At 42.8% G+C, this 25,063-nt stretch overlaps 1 protein-coding gene across 2 annotated transcripts in view; it reads right to left on the reverse strand.

Annotated features, from left to right (window-relative positions):
• The window catches only part of wdr11 (WD repeat domain 11), a 229,569-nt gene that overhangs the window by 61,920 nt on the left and 142,586 nt on the right, over positions 1-25,063 (reverse strand). For both annotated transcript variants that reach the window (XM_029753425.1, XM_029753424.1), the window contains exons 12-16: positions 20,156-20,262; positions 15,791-15,866; positions 13,620-13,728; positions 11,750-11,874; positions 9,936-10,086 (exon numbers count right to left, since the gene is read on the reverse strand). In XM_029753425.1, coding sequence (XP_029609285.1) covers positions 9,936-10,086; positions 11,750-11,874; positions 13,620-13,728; positions 15,791-15,866; positions 20,156-20,262 — 568 coding nt within the window. The remainder of the gene's footprint in view (positions 1-9,935; positions 10,087-11,749; positions 11,875-13,619; positions 13,729-15,790; positions 15,867-20,155; positions 20,263-25,063) is intronic.

Here is a 25,063-nt window from a genome sequence, read left to right on the forward strand (position 1 = left end):
TCTCTCCCAAGTGGACATTCTCTCTTTCTCCCCTGACCCATCTGTCTATCTCCTCCTTTGAATTCCATGCTGTCACAGTTACCAGCCCTTTCAAGCTTAACATCCTTATCATTTATCGCCCTCCAGGTTCCCCTGGAGTGTTCATCAATGAGCTTGACGCCTTGATAAGTTCCTTTCCTGAGGATGGCTCACCTCTCACAGTTCTGGGTGACTTTAACCTCCCCACGTCTACCTTTGACTCATTCCTCTCTGCCTCCTTCTTTCCACTCCTCTCCTCTTTTGACCTCACCCCCTCACCTTCCCCCCCTACTCAAAAGGCAGGCAATACGCTTGACCTCATCTTTACTAGATGCTATTCTTCCACTAATCTCATTGCAACTCCCCTCCAAGTCTCCGACCACTACCTTGTATCCTTTTCCCTCTCGCTCTCCTCCAACACTTCTCACTCTGCCCCTACTCGGATGGTATTGCGCCGTCCCAACCTTCGCTCTCTCTCTCCCGCTACTCTCTCCTCTTCCATCCTATCATCTCTTCCCTCTGCTCAAACCTTCTCCAACCTATCTCCTGATTCTGCCTCCTCAACCCTCCTCTCCTCCCTTTCTGCATCCTTTGACTCTCTATGTCCCCTATCCTCCAGGCCGGCTCGGTCCTCCCCTCATGCTCCGTGGCTCGACGACTCATTGCGAGCTCACAGAACAGGGCTCCGGGCAGCCGAGCGGAAATGGAGGAAAACTCGCCTCCCTGCGGACCTGGCATCCTTTCACTCCCTCCTCTCTACATTTTCCTCTTCTGTTTCTGCTGCTAAAGCCACTTTCTACAACTCTAAATTCCAAGCATCTGCCTCTAACCCTAGGAAGCTCTTTGCCTCCTTCTCCTCCCTCCTGAATCCTCCTCCCCCTCCCCCCCCTCCTCCCTCTCTGCGGATGACTTCGTCAACCATTTTGAAAAGAAGGTCGACGACATCCGATCCTCGTTTGTTAAGTCAAACGACACCGCTGGTCCTGCTCACACTGCCCTACCCTGTGCTTTGACCTTTTTCTCCCCTCTCTCTCCAGATGAAATCTCGCGTCTTGTGATGGCCGGCCGCCCAACAACCTGTCCACTTGACTCTATCCCCTCCTCTCTTCTCCAGACCATTTCCGGAGACCTTCTCCCTTACCTCACCTCGCTCATCAACTCATCCTTGACCGCTGGCTACATCCCTTCCGTCTTCAAGAGAGCGAGAGTTGCACCCCTTCTGAAAAAACCTACACTCGATCCCTCTGATGTCAACAACTACAGACCAGTATGCCTTCTTTCTTTTCTCTCAAACTCTTGAACGTGCCGTCCTTGGCCAGCTCTCTTGCTATCTCTCTCAGAATGACCTTCTTGATCCAAATCAGTCAGGTTTCAAGACTGGTCATTCAACTGAGACTGCTCTTCTCTGTGTCACGGAGGCTCTCCGCACTGCTAAAGCTAACTCTCTCTCCTCTGCTCTCATCCTTCTAGACCTATCTGCTGCCTTTGATACTGTGAACCACCAGATCCTCCTCTCCACCCTCTCCGAGTTGGGCATCTCCGGCGCGGCCCACGCTTGGATTGCGTCCTACCTGACAGGTCGCTCCTACCAGGTGGCGTGGCGAGAATCTGTCTCCGCACCATGTGCTCTCACCACTGGTGTCCCCCAGGGCTCTGTTCTAGGCCCTCTCCTATTCTCGCTATACACCAAGTCACTTGGCTCTGTCATATCCTCACATGGTCTCTCCTATCATTGCTATGCAGACGACACTCAATTAATCTTCTCCTTTCCCCCTTCTGATAACCAGGTGGCGAATCGCATCTCTGCATGTCTGGCAGACATATCAGTGTGGATGACGGATCACCACCTCAAGCTGAACCTCGGCAAGACGGAGCTGCTTTTCCTCCCGGGGAAGGACTGCCCGTTCCATGATCTTGCCATCACGGTTGACTCCATTGTGTCCTCCTCCCAGAGTGCTAAGAACCTTGGCGTGACCCTGCACAACACCCTAACATCAAGGCGGTGACCCGATCCTGTAGGTCATGCTCTACAACATTCGCAGAGTACGACCCTGCCTCACACAGGAAGCGGCGCAGGTCCTAATCCAGGACCTTGTCATCTCCCGTCTGGATTACTGCAACTCGCTGTTGGCTGGGCTCCCTGCCTGTGCCATTAAACCCCTACAACTCATCCAGAACGCCGCAGCCCGTTTGGTGTTCAACCTTCCCAAGTTCTCTCACGTCACCCCGCTCCTCCGCTCTCTCCACTGGCTTCCAGTTGAAGCTCGCATCCGCTACAAGACCATGGTGCTTGCCTACGGAGCCGTGAGTGGAACGGCACCTCCATACCTTCAGGCTCTGATCAGTCCCTACACCCAAACGAGGGCACTGCGCTCATCCACCGCTGGCCTGCTGGCCCCCCTACCTCTGAGGAAGCACAGTTGCCGCTCAGCCCAGTCAAAACTGTTCGCTGCTCTGGCACCCCTATGGTGGAACAAGCTCCCTCACGACACCAGAACAGCGGAGTCAATCACCACCTTCCGGAGACACCTGAAACCCCACCTCTTAAAGGAATACCTGGGATAGGATAAAGTAATCCTTCTAACCCCCCCCCAAAAGGATTTAGATGCACTATTGTAAAGTGGTTGTTCCACTGGATATCATAAGGTGAATGCACCAATTTGTAAGTCGCTCTGGATAAGAGCGTCTGCTAAATGACTTAAATGTAAATGTACAATAAAAATAGTTTTCATCAAAGTTCCTTTACTAAATTATGAAGTTCCTTTATCAGTGATAAGGGTATAAGAAGTATGGGGCTATGCAAATTCTTAACCTCTAAATACATTTCAAATCTCTAAATAGAGAATGGGTCAGAGCAGTTTGACAGATAAAATGTAAATCCATAGATACAGCATCTCATCAATCTGCCATTCACAGATGAAAGCATGCAGGAGGTGAACAAGCAGAAACATTTTGTCACTAGCCCATATGGACGGATCCCAGCCTCTGCAACATTTTACACTATATGAACGGATCCCAGCATCTGCTTATCAGAGCATGAACAAATAAAATATTTACTTCTTTAAAGTTATATAGTTGATTGGAAACTCAACTTGCTGTTTTTTCTAAAAAGAATGAATCTAAAGTTGCCATGGATAAGAGAATCTGCAAAAAATATTACTAAAACATAAATGTGATGTTGAAAACAATAAGATACGGCAAAGTGTTGATGATGGTGAACAAGTTATAATCAACACCCTGAGTCCTGCATGCAACACCTAACCTGACTGTTTTTGCACAGAACCTCATCATTACCTTCAAATCAACTTGGTTTAAAGCAGACAGGCACTCAGGCTTCCCCTGGGCCGTTTGAAACCAACCCACCAGAGGGAGCACCAACACAAGACAAACTACGACATAGTCTAACAAAGACACGCTTAAAGAGCAATAAACAGAAAATTGCATAGACACACACGCACAACAAACAAAGACATGCTACGAGAGATAGAGGGAGAAAGAGACACAGACTGACAGGCGACAAATTAGGACACTTAGAATCACACAAAAACTGCGCTGGGTGGCTTATGCTGTTCAGATATGAGAATGAAAGCTGTGTGACAGACTGTTATTTGATGGCCCGCCTGCACAGGATCCCCATTATTGTGTTGTGAGGCTGGTTCGATGTGTTGATGTGGTGTGGTGCAAAATAGCCAGCAGCCCAATGCACCACATAAAAGACCAGAGAGGAAGCAGGATGCTCAAATTGGTGCAGACACAGAGCGATTGGAGGAGGAACATAACAGGGACGCTCGCCTACAGTACGTTCGGGAAAGGATTGCTTATCTTACACCCCATAATGAGAAACAAAATACCCACATAGATAACAAGTGTCTCCGCGAGCAGGCAATTGAGAAATGGAGGAGAAAATGACTAGAAATGTATTTTGTCGTTGCCTCCCAATTTTTGAATGGGGATGAAAGTGTGCCGTCATTGAGAACAAACTTTTACAGAGCCTGTGGTGTAGAGAAACAGAAAGTAAGAGATTGAATCAAAGGCTTTTTGGAAATCTAATTGGCATGGCCTTTTTATCAAATTAAATGAATGCGGTGTGGGTGGAAAAACATGTCATCAAATCAATGTATACAAATAAACCATAGTGCAATAAACATTCACATTACTTTTCCGAAGGTTGCGGAGTCAAAAAGGGGAACAACTTGAGCTCAAATCTATTTAATATTTACACTATGGGTCAAAAATGTAAGAACACCTACTCATTCAAGGACTTTTCTTTATTTTTACTATTTTCTACATTGTAGAATAATAGTGAAGACATCACAACTATGAAATAACACATATGGAATCATGTAGTAACCAAAAGAAAGTGTTTAACATACCAAATATATTTTATATTTCAGATTCTTCAAATAGCCACTCTTTGCCTTGATGACAGCTTAGCACACTCTTGGTATTCTCTCAACCAGCTTCACCTGGAATACTTTTCCAACAATCTTGAAGGAGTTCCCACATATGCTGAGCACTTGTTGGCTGTTTTTCCTTCACTCTGCGGTCCGACTCACCCCAAACCATCTCAATTTGCCTGAGCTTGGGGGATTGTGGAGGCCAGGTCATCTGATGCAGCACTCCATCACTCTCCTTCTTAACCTGTTAGGGCTAGGGGGCAGTATTTACACGGCCGGATAAAAAACATACCCAATTTAATCTGGTTATTACTACTGCCCAGAAACTAGAATATGCATATAATTATTGGCTTTGGATAGAAAACACCCTAAAGTTTCTAAAACTGTTTGAATGGTGTCTGTGAGTATAACAGAACTCATATGGCAGGCAAAAACCTGAGAAGATTCCAAACAGGAAGTACCCTCTCTGACCATTCCTTGGGCTTCTTGGCTCTGTTTATTGAACATTTAGGATCTTTGCTGTAACGTGACACTTCCTACGGCTCCCATAGGCTCTCAGAACCCAGGAAAAAGCTTAATGATGTAATTCCAGCCGCTGGCTGAAAAACTTTAGCGCCTTGGTTAAGTGGTCTATCAGAGGACCATCAGACTGAGGCTCGTGCATGAGGGGATGCCATGTTTTTATTTTCTCTCTCTTTGAACGTAAACACGCTTTCCCGGTCGGAATATCGCTTTTTTACGAGAAAAATTGCATAAAAATTGATTTTAAACAGCGGTTGACATGCTTCGAAGTACGGTAATGGAATATTTAGAAATGTTTTGTCATGAAACGCGTCGGGCGCGTAACCCTTATTTACCCTTTCGGATAGTGTCTTGAACGCACTAACAAAACGCCGCTATTTGGATATAACTATGGATTATTTGGGACCAAACCAACATTTGTTATTGAAGTAGAAGTCCTGGGAGTGCATTCTGACGAAGAACAGCAAAGGTAATAACATTTTTCTTATAGTAAATCTGACTTTGGTGAGGGCTAAACTTGGTGGGTGTGTAAATAGCTAGCCGTGATGGCTGGGCTATCTACTTAGAATATTGCAAAATGTGCTTTCACCGAAAAGCTATTTTAAAATCGGACATAGCGAGTGCATAAAGGAGTTCTGTATCTATAATTCTTAAAATAATTATGTTTTTTGTGAACGTTTATCGTGAGTAATTTAGTAAATTCACCGGAAGTTTGCGGGGGGTATGCTAGTTCTGAACGTCACATGCTAATGTAAAAAGCTGGTTTTTGATATAAATATGAACTTGATTGAACAAAACATGCATGTATTGTATAACATAATGTCCGTAGAAGTGTCATCTGATGAAGATCATCAAAGGTTAGTGCTGCATTTAGCTGTGGTTTGGGTTTATGTGACATTATATGCTAGCTTGAAAAATGGGTGTCAGATTATTTCTGGCTGGGTACTCTGCTGACATAATCTAATGTTTTGCTTTCGTTGTAAAGCCTTTTTGAAATCGGACAGTGTGGTTAGATTAACGAGAGTCTTGTCTTTAAAATGGTGTTAAATAGTCATATGTTTGAGAAATTGAAGTAATAGCATTTCTAAGGTATTTGAATAACGCGCCACAGGATTCCACTGGCAGTTACGTAGTTGGGACGATTTCGTCCCACCTACCCTAGAGAGGTTAACCTCCTTTTTTGGGTACTTCCATTATTTTTAACTGGTACTGGTTACCTTCAGATGAGTCCCATGACACTTGTGAGCAAAACCGAGAACAGCATTGTGTTCATGAGTCTCCACTTCACATAGAGTGGTCACAGAGTGGTCAACTGTTTCGGATGCTAGAGACGTTATCGTGAGAAGAACGATTTTTGGCATGGCTCATGGTCCGACAAACACTGCTCCAGCTCTGCCGCCTTTCACCGCAGATGTGGAATTGCGACATTGGCAGATGCGGTGGACTGAGACAAAAAAAACCCAGATCTCTCGCTTAAACTGACAGATTTTGATCTGGATTTATTTATTATGTTACTTAGATTGACAGGCCGGTGAATCAATCGACTCTAGGGGGTTAATTACACTTTGGATATTGTGTCAATACACCCAGTCACGACAAAGATTCAGGTGTCCTTCCTAACTCAGTTGCCGGAGAGGAAGGAAACCGCCCAGGGATTTCACCATGAGGCCAATTGTGACTTTAAAACAGAGTTTAATGGCTGTAATATGAGAAAACTGAAGACAGATCAACAACATTGTAGTTATTCTACAAGACTAACCTAAATGACAGAGTGAAAAGAAGGACGCCTGTACAGAATAAAAATATTCCATAACATGCAACCTGTTTGCAATAAGGCACTAAAGTAAAACTGCAACAACAAAAATACTTTATGTCCTGAATACAGCGTTATGTTTGGTGCTAATCTAACACATCACTGAGTACCACTCTTCATATTTCAAGCATGGTGGTGGCTGCATCATGTTACGGGTATGCTTGTCATGGGCAAGGACTAGGGAGTTTTTTTTAGCATAAAAAGAAACAGAATAGAGCTAAGCACAGGCAAAATCCTAGAGGAAAACCTGGTTCATTCTGCTTTCCAACAGATACTGGGAGACAAATGCACCTTTCAGCAGGGCAATAGCCTAAAACACAAGGCCAAATATACACTGGAGTTGCTTACCAAGATGACATTAATTTTTCCTGAGTGACCTAGTTACAGTTTTGACTTAAATCAGCTTGAAAATTAACGATCTATGGCAAGACTAGTCTAGGAATGATCAACAAAAAACTTGACAGAGCTTGAAGAAATATTGTACAATCCAGGTGTGCAAAGCTCTTATAGACTTACCCAGAAAGACTCACAGCTATAAAATGCTGCCAAAGGTGATTCTAACATGTATTGACTCAGGGGTATGAATACTAATGTAAATCAGACATTTCTGTATTTCATTTTCAAAACAATTGCTATAATTTCTAAAAACATGTTTTCACTGTCACTAAGGGATCTATAAATCTATTTAATACATTTTTATTCAGGCTGTAACAACAAAATGTGGAATAAGTCAAGGGGTATGAATACTTTCGTAAGGCACTGTACATATTTGTGACCAAAAAAATTGCTCCACAGGGAACTTCAACCTGGTCGTAAATTAACTGAAACACAAAACAAGGAGGGCTTTCTATGCCATTAAAATATCTATAAAATTAGACACACCAATTAGGATCTGGCTAAAAATACTCAAAAAATAGAACCAATTGCACTATATATAGCAGCGAAGTGTAGGGTCCGCTTACAAAACAAGAATTTGCCAAATGGGACAAACACCCAATTAAAACCCTGCATGCAGAATTCTGTTACAGCAAAAACTTAGAACACTACATGCAGAACAGAAATAGGCCTAATCCCTCTTGATTAATATCCCCCAAAACTATAATAATTTTAAAAAAACAGGCTGTGCTCATTCAGCCCCCAGGAAGAGATCTAGACAGAGCTGCATTTTCTGTAATCCATCTAATGGCTGCTTGCTAGGCACAGCACCATCCATCCTAAACTAAATCTACCTCCAGCCATCTTTTTTTTTACCCCAAGTTTGTGTTAAACACCTGGAATAGATTCAGCATGAGTAGGCATAAAAGAAACACCAGCAATTTGGCGAAGTCAGTCCCGAAGGGAAAACAAAACGACATGAGGAGCCGCAGTCCCTCGCCACATAAGGCTGATGATGGCAATGCGCGCCCACATGTGTCACAGGCAAGCAAAGTGAGCACAATTCTAACAATGCAGAAAATTCCAACAGGAAATGAACAAAAGCCTAAGTAAGATGACAAGCTCCATAGCTAAGCTGGAACAATCTGTTAAGGGACTCAGTGAAAGGTTGACTGAGGCAGAGAATCAAGTTAGAACAGTGGAGGATGGGTGCATTCGCACTGACCGCCTCCTCTCATACCTGCTACAGAAGGACAGATGGGTCTAGGACAGGTATGAGGCACTCAAGAAGTTTATGAGGTGCAGCTTGAGACTCTACGGTGTGCAGTGGGTTGAAAACTTACTCAGAGACATACTGAAACTACCACCAAACTTCCCTTTCTTACTGGATGGTTTCAAATGTCATCTCATCGGCTTATAAAACATTAGGGACCAATTAAGGTAATAAGCTATTCGTAGGACGATTAAGAAAAAGAAAGTACTCTATCAGTTGAAAAAACTTGGATGTAAGATTGCATTTCTGCAAGAAACGCATTTATCGGATAACGAGCATGAGAAACTGAATAGGACATGGGCTAATACAATATTATATTCATCTCATATATCAGAATGGAAAAGGGGGGTAGCAATTCTAGTGCACAAGTCAGTCAATTTCAATGCCAGCTCCTCTCATAGGGATACAGAGTTTAGGTTCATATTAGTAAATGGAACTATAGATGGGGTGAATGTATCATTGCTAAAAGTGTACGATCCCAACGAGGATGATTGATCAAGGGTTTATCAAAAAGATTTAACCTTATCTTGGAGAATAGCTCTGACTTACTCCTAATGGGGGGGAGATGTCAATTGTGTTATGTCTCCGACTGTAGACTGATCACCTTTACCATCAACTCCACCCTCTAGGATGAGGGAGTCACTGATTAGCCACTGTCTAGAAGTGGGATTGGTTGAAGTATGGAGATCCAAGTGAGAGAGACTTCACATTTTATTCAAACCGCTACTTACTCTATTTACGCATTGACTACTTCTTTACCACTAAGTCTGAAGCCTATAGGATAATGGATTGTGAGACACCTCCAATAACTTTGTTGGACCATTCACCATTGATGGCGACGTGGGATTTAGGACAGAAGTCTATCTCATGACGGTGAAGACTAAACGCGTCCCTACTTAATGAAACAAAATTTGTTGACTTTGTTAGAAAAGAGCTGCAGTTCTATCTTGATCTTAGCATAACCGCTGAGGTCTCCCCACTTACGCTCTGGGAGTGTGCAAAAGCCTTTCTAAGAGGTCGCATTATATCATTCGCCAAAAGAAATTCAAGTGCACTGAATTGGAAAACAAAATAAACCTTTTAGAACAGCACAAACCAAAACCATCCACAGCTCTGATGACAGCCTGCTCTCTGAAAAAATAGAGGGCTGTTAAAGGTTTGCTAAGCAGAGAGATTCAATTTGAGAGAAAGAAATCAATGAAATGGACTGAAAAAGAGACAAGGAAGAGGTGAGGGAGATAAAGTATGTACGGAGAGTGGAGATCAGTGGGGGAGGAGAGAGAAGGGTGTGGAGAAGAGGTGAAGAATGAGGTACTGAATATGTATGGAAGGTAAAGATAAGTGGGTCTTATAGAAAAAAGGGCAGGGAGAAGAGAAGAAGAAGTGAGAAGAGAGGAGGTAGAGAAATAGAGTATACAGTATGTCTGGAGAGTAAAGATGAGTATGTAGAGTGTACACTGAGGATGTACAATTACAGTTGCATTAGATCAGCATCCATGAAGGAGAAAGTAGGAGAGGAGGTAGAGTTAAGACTCACGTCTGGGGGGATGCGGGCACCATCTTTGACGGTATTCCCCTCGACAGTGATGTGGTACACCTGTCCGTCTGTGTCTGTGAACACAAAGTGTTCCCTCGCTGAGATGGCCTGGCCTCCTCCCTCCGATTTACTCTCTGCATCCTGCAGAAGACTAGAGACACATACAAACACGTTTTACTATTAAAGTGAGGACCACTGATAAAGCGAGGTCTAGATCAAGGGTCAGCAACAGGCGGAGCGCATAATTTTTTGTCCCCTTTTAGATTTTAGTTTTTTTTTCTCAAAAAAGACCAGAAATTCAGCTAAAAATGCGTTTAATTTAGGAAATCTGTTCCCAAGTATTCCCACAAATAAAAAAAGCGCCGTGATTGTGTCTCAATGTAATGAAGGTATGAAATTATTGTTATCTTCAAATACTATTTATTTTTGGGCTTAAGTTGTGGTCAATTTGTAGTGTACAATATATTATAAATACATTCCGGACACCCGACCATCCGCTCATGACTAGATACACTACTGTTCAACAGTTTGGGGTCACTTAGAAATGTCCTTGTTTTTGAAAGAAAAGCAAATTTTGTGTCCATTAAAATAACATGAAATTGATCAGAAACACAGTGTAGACATTCTTAATGTTGTAAATGACTATTGTAGCTGGAAACGGCAGATTTTGGAATATCTACATAGGCGTACTGAGGCCCATTATCAGCAACCATTACTCCTGTGTTCCAATGGCACGTTGTGCTGGCTAATCCAAGTTTATCATTTTAAAAGGCTAATTGATCAAAGGACACCAGTCTCAACGTCAACAGCGAAGGGGCGACTCTGTGACGCTGGCCTTCTAGGCAGAGTTGCAAAGAAAAAGCCATATCTCAGACAGGCCAATAAAAATAAAAGATTAAGATGGGCAAAAGAACACATACACTGGACAGAGGAACTCTGCCTAGAAGGCCAGCATCCCGGAGTCGCCTCTTTACTGTTGATTTTGAGAGGTGTTTTGCGGGTACTATTTAACTGACAGTTGAGGACTTGTGAGGCGTCTGTTTCTCAAACTAGACACTCTCCTTCTCCACACTCCTCTTTCTATTCTGGTTAGAGCCAGTTTGCACTGTTCTGTGAAGGGAGGAGTACACAGCATTGTACGAGATCGTCAGTTTCTTGGCAATTTCTCGCATGGAATAGCCTTAATTTCTCAGAACAAGGTCAGACTGACGAGTTTCAGAAGAAAGGTCTTTGTTTCTGGCCATTTTGGGCCTGCAATCGAGCCCACAAATGCTGATGCTCCAGATACTCAACTAGTTTTATTGCTTCTTTAATCAGGACAACAGTTTTCAGCTGTGCTAACATAATTGCAAAAGGGTTTTCTAATGATCAATTTGCCTTTTAAAATGATACATTTGGATTAGTTAACACAACGTGGCATTGGAACACAGGACTGATGGTTGCTGATAATGGGCCTCTATACACTTATGTAGATATTCCATAAAAAATCCAGCAACAATAGTCATTTACAACATTAACAATGTCTACACTGTATTTCTGATCCATTTGATGTTATTTTAATGGACAAATTGTTTTGCTTTTCTTTCAAAAACAAGGACATTTCTAAGTGACTCCAAACCTTTGAACGGTAGTGTACATACTGACACCACGTCTCACCCCGAGAAACAAACACACAATATTAAGAAAGACACATTGAGCATATACAATGAATTTATGATGAGTAGGGCCAGGAGTTTTTTATGACCATGTGGCAAAACTCCAGGCCTTAGTGCTGAGGTGCGACCCACCCCCCTTCATGCCCCCTGCTCTCTGACCTGATAACGGAGGACTCCACGCTGCTCTGCTCGTTGTCAGACAGAGTGGTATATCTGGCCATGGCCTCCCGTGCTAACAACTGTTTCTTCTTCAGACTCTTCAGGTTGTGGGAGGGGGACCACTCCTGCACACACAATCGCAAAAAGTGCATGACACACACAGACACACACAGATCATGGAGATATCTTCGCTGCCTGACATCTTGAAGAACACGATTGTTGGTGGACAAACATTGATAAGTTTTCCTTGGAACCACACCCATAAATTCACAAAATAGCTCCACTGTTTCCCCACTCTTTCCCATTCCCTGCTTCATCATTCAGGATTGCAGCCAAAACTGCCCCATTTTGCCCAGAGGGTGCAATCAATGTGGAAATGAGCAGGCAGTAAGGGGCTGGGGAGAGAATGTATTATTAACATTACTGTGGCTGCTATTTGCACAGTGTCTCAGACTTTCCAGCCCACATCACTCTCCATTTATCTGTTTTTCTTGGGACTAATGTAGCGACTTCCTTGCTGAGAGAGGAGAAATTTCCCAACTAATCTTCCAAATTGCAAATATAAATAGGTACACAGGAGTACAGTGCATTCAGAAAGTATTCAGACCCCTTGACTTTTCCACATTTTGCTACGTTACAGCCTTATTCGAAAATTTCTGAAATTAAATGTTTCCATAAATCTACACAAAATACCCCATAATGACAAAGAACTGGTTGTTAGATTTTTTTGCAAATGTATTAAAAATTACTGAGATATTACATTAACTGAGATATTACATTTACATTAATATTCAGACCCTTTAGTCGGTACTTTGTTGAAGCACCTTTGGCAGCGATTACAGACTTGAGTCTTCTTGGGTATGACGCTACAAGCTTGGCACACCTGTATTTGTGGAGTTTTTCCCCATTCTTCTCTGCAGATCCTCTCAAGCTCTCAGGTTGGATGGGGAGCGTTGCTGCACAGCTATTTTAAGGTCTCTCCAGAGGTGTTCGATCGGGTTCAAGTCTGGGCTCTGGCTCAGCCACTCAAGGACATTCAGAGACTTGTCCCAAAGCCACTCCTGCGTTGTTTTGGCTGTGTGCTTAGGGTCATTGTCCTGTTGTAAGGTGAACCTTCGCCACATTCTGAGGTCCTGCGCACTATGGAGCAGGTTTTCATCAATGATCTCTACGTACTTTGCTCCGTTCATCTTTCCCTCGATCCTGACTAATGTTCCAGTCCCAACCGTTGAAAAACATCCCCACAGCATGATGCTGCCACCACCATGCTTTACCGTAGGGATGGTGCCAGGTTTCATTCAGACGTGACGCTTTGCATTCAGGCCTAAGAGTTCAAGCTTTGTTTCAGTCTTTTAGGTGCCTTTTGAAAAACTCCAAGCGGGCTGTCATGTTCCTTTTACTGAGGAGTGGCTACCGTCTGACCACTCTACCATAAAAGGCATGATTGGTAGAGTGCTGCACATATGGTTGTCCTTCTGGAAGGTTCTCCCATCTCCAGAGAAGAACGTTGGAGTTCTTTCAGAGTGACCAACGGGTTCTTGGTCACCTGATTGACCAATTCCCTTCTCCCCTGATTGCTCAGTTTGTCCAGGCGGCCAGCTCTAGCAAGAGTCTTGGTGGTTCCAACCTGTTTTTCGTTTAGTCATCATTCTGTAGTATCGTGTGTAGATTGATGCTAATTAAAAAAAGAAAAAGGCTGTAATGTAACAAAATGTGTAAAAAGTAAATGGGTCTGAATACTTTCCGAACGCATTGTATAGACACAGAATAATCAACACAAAGAGACTCTTGGAGAGTATTGTTTCAGTTTACAATGCCTAGGTGTATATGCATGTATACTATGATGTTTCTGTGTGTGTGCGTTCAGTACCAGTGCAGTGACAGTGGGGAAGTTCTTGGCCATCTCTCGTAGCAGGGTGCCAGTCCTGACGTCCCACAGCTCCAGAGGCTTGTCTCTGAACACCACCACAAGGTACTGCCTGTAGGGTGCAACACACACCGCAGTAGAGGAACATCACAGTCTGTACCATCAAAATCATCCCCATGTACTCTATGGGCCACTTTCTCTCAATGACACACACATCCGTACACACACGAGCGTGCACACGCAAGCACAAACAGATTTCAAACATCCATTCTTTGTGTGAAGGGCGCCCTGTGCTGTCCTGGAGTTCATGCTGTTCTAGGGGGAGAACAAATAGCATCAGAACATACATTAGCTCTCAGGGAACAGAGACAAAGAGCAGAAGCATTACACTGCTACAGTACTTTGTCTGAAGTTTCATTAAGGGTGCTTTGTCCTGATGAGACAGCTGAGCCCTTGCAAAGGTATAGTGAGGGAAAAAAGTATTTGATCCCCTGCTGATTTTGTACATTTGCCCACTGACAAAGAAATGATCAGTCTATAATTTTAATGGTAGGTTTATTTGAACAGTGAGAGACAGAATAACAACAAAAAATCCAGAAAAACGCATTTCAAAAATGTTATAAAATGATTTGCATTTTAATGAGGGAAATAAGTATTTGACCCCTCTGCAAAACATGACTTAGTACTTGGTAGCAAAACCCTTGTTGGCAATCAGAGGTCAGACGTTTCTTGTAGTTGGCCACCAGGTTTGCACACATCTCAGGAGGGATTTTGTCCCACTACTCTTTGCAGATCTTCTCCAAGTCATTAAGGTTTCGAGGCTGACGTTTGGCAACTCGAACCTTCAGCTCCCTCCACAGATTTTCTATGGGATTAATGTCTGGAGACTGGCTAGGCCACTCCAGGACCTTAATGTGTATCTTCTTGAGCCACTCCTTTGTTGCCTTGGCCGTGTGTTTTGGGTCATTGTCATGCTGGAATACCCATCCACGACCCATTTTAAATGCCCTGGCTGAGGGAAGGAGGTTCTCACCCAAGATTTGACGGTACATGGCCCCGTCCATCATCCCTTTGATGCGGTGAAGTTGTCCTGTCCCCTTAGCAGAAAAACACCCACTTTCAGATCATTGAAAAGATCCTCCCGTGTAGTTCTGGGCTGATTCCTCACCGTTCTCATGATCATTGAAACTCCACGAGGTGAGATCTTGCATGGAGCCCCAGGCCGAGGGACATTAACAGTTGTGCTTTTGTGTTTCTTCCAATCGCACCAACTGTTGTCACCTTCTCACCAAGCTGCTTGGTGATGGTCTTGTAGCCCACTCCAGCCTTGTGTAGGTCTACAATCAGGTCTACAACCTTGTCCCTGACATCTTTGGAGAGCTCTTTGGTCTTGGCCATGGTGGACAGTTTGGAATCTGATTGCTTCTGTGGACAGGTGTATTTTATACAGGTAACAAGCTGAGATTAGGAGCACTCCCTTTAAGTGTGCTCCTAATCTCAGCTCGTTACCTGTATATAAGACACCTGGGAGCCAGAAATCTTTCTGATTGAGAGGGGGTCAAATACTTATTTCCATCATTAAAATGCAAATCCATTTATAACATTTTTGACATGCGTTTTTGTGTTTTTTTGTTGTTGTTGTTATTCTGTCTCTCACTGTTCAAATAAACCTACCATTAAAATTATAGACTGATCCTTTCTTTATCAGTGGGCATACGTACAAAATCAGCAGGGGATCAAATACTTTTTCCCTCACTGTAAATCTCTCACCCTCCCTCTTTTGTCTAACACTCTCTTTACCCCTCACCATCTCTCCCTTTCTCTCAATCTTCGTGCTCTCTCACCATATCCCCCTCTCCCTTCATCTTCTCCCTTCATCTCTCTCTCCATCCCTCCTTCATGCATGCATGCAGAGAGCTCTTTAGAGGGCCTTTAGCCAAGCATGTGCTTCTGACAACAGCTCAGTAGCAGGAACAGAATGAGAGCGTATGCCCTGGAGAATTAAAGGAAATGGATATCCCCTGACAGCACATAGGCTGTCAGGGGAAAAAAAAAACACCCGGTGGGGAGACGAGAAAGAAAGAGGCGACAGTGGCAGTTGAGGTGAAGGGTGTGTGCGCGTGCGTGCGTGAGTGTGGCAGGTGTAAAGAGGTGGCTGTGTGTAGGGGACTCACTTCAGATGAGACACTTTCATCATCTCAATGGCAGGCTCGTCATTCCCCTGTTCGCCTCGGAATGCAAAGCACCTGCCTGGGAGAGGAGAGGAAGGAGAGAGAGAGGAAGGAGAAAGCGAGAGAAAAATAGAGCATGAAATCATTCAACATCATGAAACACATAAGGATGGTCATTTATACATTAGCTAAAGAGTATAGGGCCTAAGATGGATCCCTGGGGAACCCCTGCATTACAATTGTAAGACGTGGCGGTAATAACTTCAAATTTATGCCAGCTAAGAGAATGTGCCACTTTAGATCTGCTGCAGCGATCTCATTTTACTCACATAAACAATATTCTCATGAATCAAGTGTCCTTTATCTACTCAAAATGCCAGAAGGCAAAAACATGAATATACCTCAGTTGTATTCTACTACACCAGAAAAATGCTGATGTACTTTGCAGAGGACATTAAAGGAGGTGGCCTGTAAAATGCACGAGTGAGAGAGCACAGTAACCCAAACTGAGCACAAGTAGGAGAGGTGGGAACTCCCAACAATTGCCTAAGATGTTTGTTGCATGGGCAAAAGGGACGCAGATAAAGTGACACAAGGCAAGATTGCAGGTGAAGAGACCGGGGAGTAGTGCAGGTGAGGCATCCGGTCTGTGTGTGTGTGTGTGGTACAGTCGCTGTAACGAGTCTGGGATGGGCGTCTGATTCTAATGACACCCTCAATCTCCTCCTCTATTTACTCCCTGTGTGTGTGTGTGTGTGTGTGTGTGTGTGTCACCCACAGCTCCTGATCACTGTCTCAATTACTGTTCTCACCAAATCATCAACTCAGACTTACTCAGAGTTGCAGTAATAACTGGGTCTGTATCCGACATGTCTCAAGTTCTTCAACACTGTTGGGAAGATTTTTCAAATAGCTTACTGTGAGGAATTATAGTCTTAACCTCTATGGGCTAGGTGGGACGCTTGCAGCCAGTGTAATCCCGTGGCGCGATATTCAAATACCTTAGAAATGCATTTACTTCAATTTCTCAAACATATGACTATTTTACACCATTTTAAAGACAAGACTCTCGTTAATCTAACCACACTGTCCGATTTCAAAAAGGCTTTACAACGAAAGCAAAACATTAGATTAAGTTAGCAGAGTACCCAGCCAGAAATAATCAGACACCCATTTTTCAATCTAGCATATAATGTCACATAAACCCAAACCACAGCTAAATGCAGCACTAACCTTTGATGATCTTCATCAGATGACACACCTAGGACATTATGTTATACAATACATGCATGTTTAGTTCAATCAAGTTCATATTTATATCAAAAACCAGCTTTTTACATTAGCATGTGACTAGCATGTGACTAGCATTCCCACCGAACACTTCCGGTGAATTTACTAAATTACTCACGATAAACGTTCACAAAAAGCATAATTATTTTAAGAATTATAGATACAGAACTCCTATATGCACTCGCTATGTCCGATTTTAAAATAGCTTTTCGGTGAAAGCACATTTTGCAATATTCTAAGTAGATAGCCCGGCATCACAGGGCTAGCTATTTAGACACCCACCAAGTTTAGCCCTCACCAAAGTCAGATTTACTATAAGAAAAATGTTATTACCTTTGCTGTTCTTCGTCAGAATGCACTCCCAGGACTTCTACTTCAATAACAAATGTTGGTTTGGTCCCAAATAATCCATAGTTATATCCAAATAGCGGCGTTTTGTTAGTGCGTTCAAGACACTATCCGAAAGGGTAAATAAGGGTTATGCGCCCGACGCGTTTCGTGACAAAACATTTCTAAATATTCCATTACCGTACTTCGAAGCATGTCAACCGCTGTTTAAAATCAATTTTTATGCAATTTTTCTCGTAAAAAAGCGATAATATTCTGACCGGGAGTGGTTGTTTTCGTTCAGAGAGAGAAAGTAAACATGGAGTCGACTCGGGCACGCGCCTCCAGTCTCATTGTTCTCAAATCGACCACTTACAAAATGCGCTAATGTTTTTCAGCCAGGGCCTGCAAAGCCACCATTCAGCTTTCTGGCGCCTTCTGAGAGCCTATGGGAGCATTAGAAAATGTCACGTCATGCCAGAGATCCCCTGTTTTGGTTAGAGATGATCAAGAAGGCCATGAAATGGTCAGAGAGAGCGCTTCCTGTTTGGAATCTTCTCAGGTTTTGGCCTGCCAAATGAGTTCTGTTATACTCACAGACACCATTCAAACAGTTTTAGAAACTTTAGGGTGTTTTCTATCCAAATCAAACAATTATATGCATATTCTAGTTACTGGGCAGGAGTAGTAACCAGATTAAATCGGGTACGTTTTTTATCCGGCCGTGCAAATACTGCCCCCTAGCCCCAACAGGTTTTAATATATTATCATTCGCAATGGATGTTAAAAAAAAAAACGTTCCTACATTTCCACACAGCAGGCCAGGTACTTTTATGCCTGCTCAGACGTGCGCGATGCCTCGACATTATCAGGACAGAGAAACCAGACACATGCTCATTACTCACACGGAGAATTCCAAACAAAAGAAAATGGTAACATTGACAAATCTCGTAAATGACGGTTATGAAATAAACAAAAACTAGTTTCTCACACGTGTAGCAGGTTGTGAACTCTGCAAAACAACGTTTCCACTTCGAGAATGAGAACGGTAAATGACTAATGAATACATGCATTAACATAAATGAATGTAACCAAATGACGGGGATTGACTGCACATTTGCTACTGGTGACAGCTGAGCCATTCTGGAGAGAAACTCAACTATATCTTCACCACACACCCCTCCCCAACATATTTTACATGCTTTTCACCAAGTGCCGCAACTAAATAATCAGCTAGGTCTATTGCCATTTATGCTGCCCAAATTGCGAGGTTCCCAAATAGGCATAGGCCTACGAGCTTGTGATTTCAAACAATCCACAGCTATTTTTTTTAAATAAGCTAATGATCCTCAATTTCTCTGTGGCCAAGTCATGCTTTCTGGTGAAATATTTTATTTATGTTTAGACAGGAGTAATTATATAACTTTGGCAAATTTATTTCCATTTACTTCCCTATTGGACCCACCTCTATGGCATTTTTTCTCCTGTTCGATCGGGTTTTATTTAAATTTTATTGTCCATAAGCCAAAGGCACAATCCTAGTCATATTAGCAGCCCATCCTAGTTTTTGCATCTTTAGACTCCCCCTCATTCTAAGTTGCTAACAGAGACTCATCTCTGTCACATATGGAACCGCTACAAGGTGCACTGTTTAGAACAGTGTTCAGAAGGCAAATGTTTGAAAATGATGTTTTACTGGCTTCTTCATCACGAGTTACATGTTCTGTTAAGATGCATTACAATAATCAAGATGTGATTTCTGTCATTCTGAGCACCATGGGTGGACGCTCTAATGGGTTATGCACCCAATGCATATGGGTCCGGTAAATTTCTCAAATGGCCGGTAAATTTAAATTCTTCCCGGTCACGATGTCCGGCGCCACAAGTATTGTCATCAGAAAAAACCTTGTTGCAAGATCTTTGAATTCTAATGTGGCTGGGGCAAACACCAAACCTAATGCTCTGGCCAGTTCAATTTTATTTATCCAGCCTGGGTGTCGTAAGTGAGTGGCTCACCCTTCAACTGAACTGTGGAAAAGAAACACTTCAAAATGGCTTGGCTGGTACTGAAACAAGAACTGACAACCCCAAATGAATTGTGTCTGTCATTTTCCCTGTCTCCTGAGCTCTCCATCTCTTGCATACTATATGGCCATCCCTGTATCCTCTCACAACATCTTCTTTCCTTACCATCTCTCTGAGCTTGACTTGATATGTACAGTATTTTCCTGCATGGTTCCCAGTTATTAAGATAAGTTTCAACAGGGGAGAGAAACATAGGGTCAGTGTGCAATCCAATTTCACTGCCAGCCCTGACACACACAGCTGTGTTATCACAGTGTAATGGAGAGTGTTTAGACTTGAAAGTGTATCCCTAGAGAGCTATGGGGAGAGAAGTCTCGAGTGGCGCAGCAGTCTAAGGTACTGCATCTCAGTGCTGGAGGCGTCACTCACTACAGGCACCCTGGTTCACTAGCCGTGATTGGGAGTCCCATAGGGAGGCGCACAATTGGCCCAGTGTCGTCCGGGTTTGGCCGGGGTAGGCCATCATTATAAATAAGAATCTGTTCTTAACTGACATGCCTAGTTAAATAAATGTTGAATAAAAAAAAAGTTTAAAAAAAATGCCTGAGAGTAACACAGAAAGGAGTGTGCATATGTTTGTGTGCATTATGGCATGCGTGCATGTAGACCTTGAGAGTTTAGATGTGTGTGCAAGTGAGTACATACGTGCCCATGTGCGCAACTCACCAGTGGGAAGGTCGACGTGCTGAAGCTCATTCCTCACCAGTCCAGCGTTGTTGGGGGTTGAAGTGGCAAAGGAGAGGAAGCTGGTGAGACTGACCCATTCGATGCCTCTGCAGAACACACATTAAAAGCCCCATTAAAAAAATACATTAACACGCCTCATCAGCCTTTGCCTGATGAGTTCGTTTTCCATCTACATTTCACTCAAACCTTTATATAAATAAAACAAACACTACATTTGCAAGCAGTAAAGCTAGGAGGTGTTAGAGCATTCCATTGCATACAGGGCACTTGCCAGCTTCAAATAATAAAAACGCAGACCTTTTCTCCGACATTCCCCTAAGCTAACAAATACATTTTAAAGAATACATTTTGAAGACTTTTTAGTGCCTACAAATGTAGAATAGCGATTACAGTATAGTTGGCAACACCGCTAAAACTTTCCATGGAATCAAAGAGACAACAATCCAGCAGAGAGCCCTTTGAGGGGTTTGGCAGGCACAGCAAGGGAGCAGCTACAGTAAGCTCCATGCTGTAATGAGATCCTAAATAGCCACATGATTAAGTTCTAAATTTTTCCCTAAAATTAAAATTAGAAGCAAAATAGCCCAATGTCCCTCCCTTGCCGTTCCAAGGCTGAACTGGCCTGATTTCCACCCTAACGACACACACACACACACACACACACCTCATCATATTATACATCTCACCACTGGCCCTCTGTCAGCAGGGAGAAGACTCACGGGGGCAGAGATCATTGCTAACTGAGATTAGAAGTGATACATATGTTGTGATTCAAATATTGCATTATGGGTAGACAATTATGCTATTGTTGTTATATTTTAACAGGGCTCTAGATAAAACATTTTGTTCAATAAAAATGAAATTGCCTGTAACTTTATGTGCTCTAATATCATAGGCTAATTTATTTGGGGATAACTCACCACCTCAGTAAGTGGAAATTCAAAACACAGCTCGATTACTACCGTAAATTCCGGACTATAAGCCGCAACTTTTTTCCCAGGCTTTGAACCTCGCGGCTTAAACAATGACGCGGCTAATATATGGATTTTTCCCACTTTCAAAATGTTTTGCTCCAAAAAAACATTCTGTGAGGTGCTCAGTTTTTTGGCGGCATTAAGCTTTCATTAGACCAATGAAATTGCCGAACGGGTAAAGGTCAAACAACTTTTTTGTTTACTGTTTAGATTAAATCGAGCGCTCTCAAACTTCCCATCATTCTGATTACGGTAGTCATTTTGTCACCCTCATCATGGCAAAGACACGGAGAAATGCATATGATGCAGCTTTCAAGTTGAAGGCGATTTATCTGGCTGTTGGAAAAGGAAATAGAGCTGCTGCACGGAAGCTTGGTCTTAATGAGTCGATGATAAGACGTTGGAAACAGCAGCGTGAGGAATTGACTCAGTGCAAAAAGACAACTACCGGTAAAGCTTACTGCTAATTTTTTATTTTTTGTTACAAGCCATGTTTCGTTAAAGCCTATTTATTTTTGTTACAAACCTTGTTTCGTTAAAGCCTATTTATTTTTGTTACAAGCCGTGTTTCGTTAAAGCCTGTGTAAAGTTCATTTGTTTCAATGTACCGGTAGGCACCTGCGGCTTATAGACATGTGCGGCTAATTTATGTTCAAAATAATACTTTTTTTTTTTTAATTCAGTGGGTGCGGCTTATAGTCCGGAAATTACAGTAACTAAAGATACCACTGTTAGTAGCCACGTATTAATCAAAAAGCGTATTTCATGTCCAAAAGATTGCTGTTGTAGCCTACCGCCCCAATGAGGCCTATGCACTCGCAATGCCTAATGCGCATTTCGCAGGCTCCATATCTCAAAGTCATATCAACTATATTGTTAGAAAAATAGTTGCTAGTGAGCTCAAAATTCAGAGTTGAGAAATACAACAGGATAGCTGTGTTGTCCCCACAATTGGATTTTAAAATGTTATACAATCAAGGAGCTTTTTTTCCCCCCCAGGAAAGAAGAGACTGGCTTGCTTGACACAGCAGCAGGCCCCAGCGAAACAGAGGCAGGCAGGCAGACACTTTCATTACAGGAATCATAAGGATGACGTACTTTATACTATTTGACCAAATCATGGTTTTAGCCTCCTAACAAACATGAAGTTTTGAGTGAGGTGAATGAATGTGAGCAACACATTTTTTTACTCGCACAGCCAACATTTCTGCAGTATTGAAGGTCCTCAAAAACACAGTGGCCTCCATAATTTTTAAGTGGAAAAAGTTTGTAACGAACAAGACTCTTCCTAGATCTGGCCACCTGGCAAAACTGAGCAATCGGGGGAGAAGGGCCTTGGTCAGGAAAGCTACAGAGTTCCTCTGTGGATATGAGAGAACCTTTCAGAAGGACAACAATCTCTGCAGCATTCCACCAGACCAAGCCTTTATGGTAGAGTTGCCAGACGGAAGCCACTCCTCAGTAAAAGGCACATGACAGCTCGCTTGGAGTTTGCCAAAATGCACCTAAAGGACTCTCAGAACATGAGAAACGAGATCCCCTGGTCTGATGAAACCAAGATTGAACTCTTTGGCATTAATGCCCAGAGTCACATCTGGAGGAAAACTGGCACCATTCCTACGGTGAAGCATGGCGGTGGCAGCATCGTGCTGTGGGGATGTTTTTCACCGGCAGTGACTGGGAGACTAATCAGGATCGAGGGAAAGATGTGAACAAAGTACAGAGAGATCCTTGATGAAAACCTGCTTCAGAGCGCTCAGGACCTCAGACTGGGGTGAAGGGTCACCTTCCAACAGGACAACGACCATGAACACACAGCCAAGACAACGTAGGAGTGGCTTCGGGGCAAGTCTCTGAATGTCCTTGAGTGGCCCAGCCAGAATGCAGACTTGAACCCGATCGAACATCTCCGAAAATAGCTGTGCAGCGATGCTCCCCATCCAACCTGACAGAGCTTGAGAGGATCTGCAGAGAAGAATGGGAGAAGCTCCCCAAATACAGGTGTGCAAAACGTCGTACCAAAGAAGACTCGAGGCTATAACCTGCCAAAGGTGCTTCAACAAAGTACTGAGTAAAGGGTCTGAATACTTACACTACCGTTCAAAAGTTTGGGGTCACTTATAAATGTCCTTGTTTGTGAGAGAAAAGCACATTTACTGTAACATCAAATTGATCAGAAACACAGTGTATACATTGTTAATGTTGTAAATTATTATTGTAGCTGGAAATGGCTGATTTTTAATGGAATATCTACATAAGTCCATTATCAGCAACCATCACTCCTGTGTTCCAAAGGAACACTGTGTTAGCGAATCCAAGTTTATAATTTTTTAAAGGCTAATTGATCTTTAGAAAACCCTTTTTTAATTCTGTTAGCACAGCTGAAAGCTGTTGTCCTAATTAAAGAAGCAATAAAACTGTCCTTCTTTAAACTAGTTGAGTATCTGGAGCATCAGCATCTGTGGGTTCGATTACAGGCTCAAAAAGGCCAGAAACAAATAACTTTCTTCTGAAACTCGTCAGTCTATTCTTGTTCTGAGAAATGAAAGCTATTCCATGCGAGAAATTGATGATGTCGATACAACGCTGTGTACTACTCCCTTCACAGAACAGAGCAAACTGGGTCTAACCAGAATAGAAAGAGGAGTGGGAGGCCCCGGTGCACAACTGAGCAAGAGAACAAGTACATTAGGGTGTCTAGTTTGAGAAACAGATGCATCAAGTCCTCAACTGGCAGCTTCATTAAATGGTACCTGCAAAACACCAGTCTCAACGTGAACAGTGAAGAGGCCACTCCGGGATGCTGGCCTTCTAAGCAGAGTTCCTCTGTCCAGTGTGTGTGTTCTTTTGCCCATCTTAATATTTTCTTTTTATTGGCCAGTCTGAGATAAGACTTTTTCTTTGCAACTCTGCCGAGAAGGCCAGCATTCCGAAGTCACCTCTTCTCTGTTATTTGACCGCGTGTCTTTTGACCGTACTAGGCGGATGGGGTATTTTGTATTTGTCGTTCTAAAAGTAAGCTGTTACCATGTTCCATCACATATGCTTTCTGATTCATAGTTGTAACAAAGGCACTTCTCTAATAAAATGGATTGTTTTTACATATAGCCTGTTATTTGAAATAAGATACAAATCGTATTCTAATGTTACCCAAGGCCTTCATAAACACAACCAAATGATTATTTTTGCTATAGCATAAGTGAAACTAGGCATATGTCGCAAGTTACGACTTCACAGGAGAGCCGTTTGAACTTTAAAAATATTTTTTTTTATTAAAATGCTTTTTTTGGGGCAGAAATGCCTTCTCAAACGTGAACTCTCATGTGTCTTAATAACAAACTTGTATGCCATCAATAAATAGGAATACAATTGTTCAATTACGAGCCTAGTTGGTTTAGCCACAGAAAAAGCCAGCAACCTTCACGCTAGCCATGATTGGCTGAGATAATGAGTGGGCTGGACATGCCGAGAGTTTGGATTGGTCTGCGGTGTAGAATCTGGTGTCTATAAAATGAGCTTCTCGTTATGTGTAGATAATCCTTTCTACTGCAGTTCCCTCTAAACATATAACGTCAGCCATGGAGAACTGAAAATATGTTGCTACTGCTCTTAAAAACATTGCTGCCCTGAATTTATCAGGCGCTATCGTCAAAGGTCAGTGGGAAAAAGTTGCGATGGACTTCTTTTTCTGGAGGATGATCATGCCATGCTGACTCTCTCTGACTCTTAAAATTTTATAAAAGGGGTTGCAGTCTGCCGTGAAGCTTTCATCCATGTACACGGTTAAGAATCTAGCTACAGTTTCAAACATTATACAATTATATTTTTGTCAGAAAGTTGTTTTCATTGCAAGTTAAAGCTTGCATTTAGCTAGCCAGCTGGAGTGTGATGACTGGCTCGCTAGCTAACATTG

This window comes from Salmo trutta, chromosome 5 (genome assembly GCF_901001165.1).
Source record: "Salmo trutta chromosome 5, fSalTru1.1, whole genome shotgun sequence".
NCBI lineage: Eukaryota > Metazoa > Chordata > Actinopteri > Salmoniformes > Salmonidae > Salmo > Salmo trutta.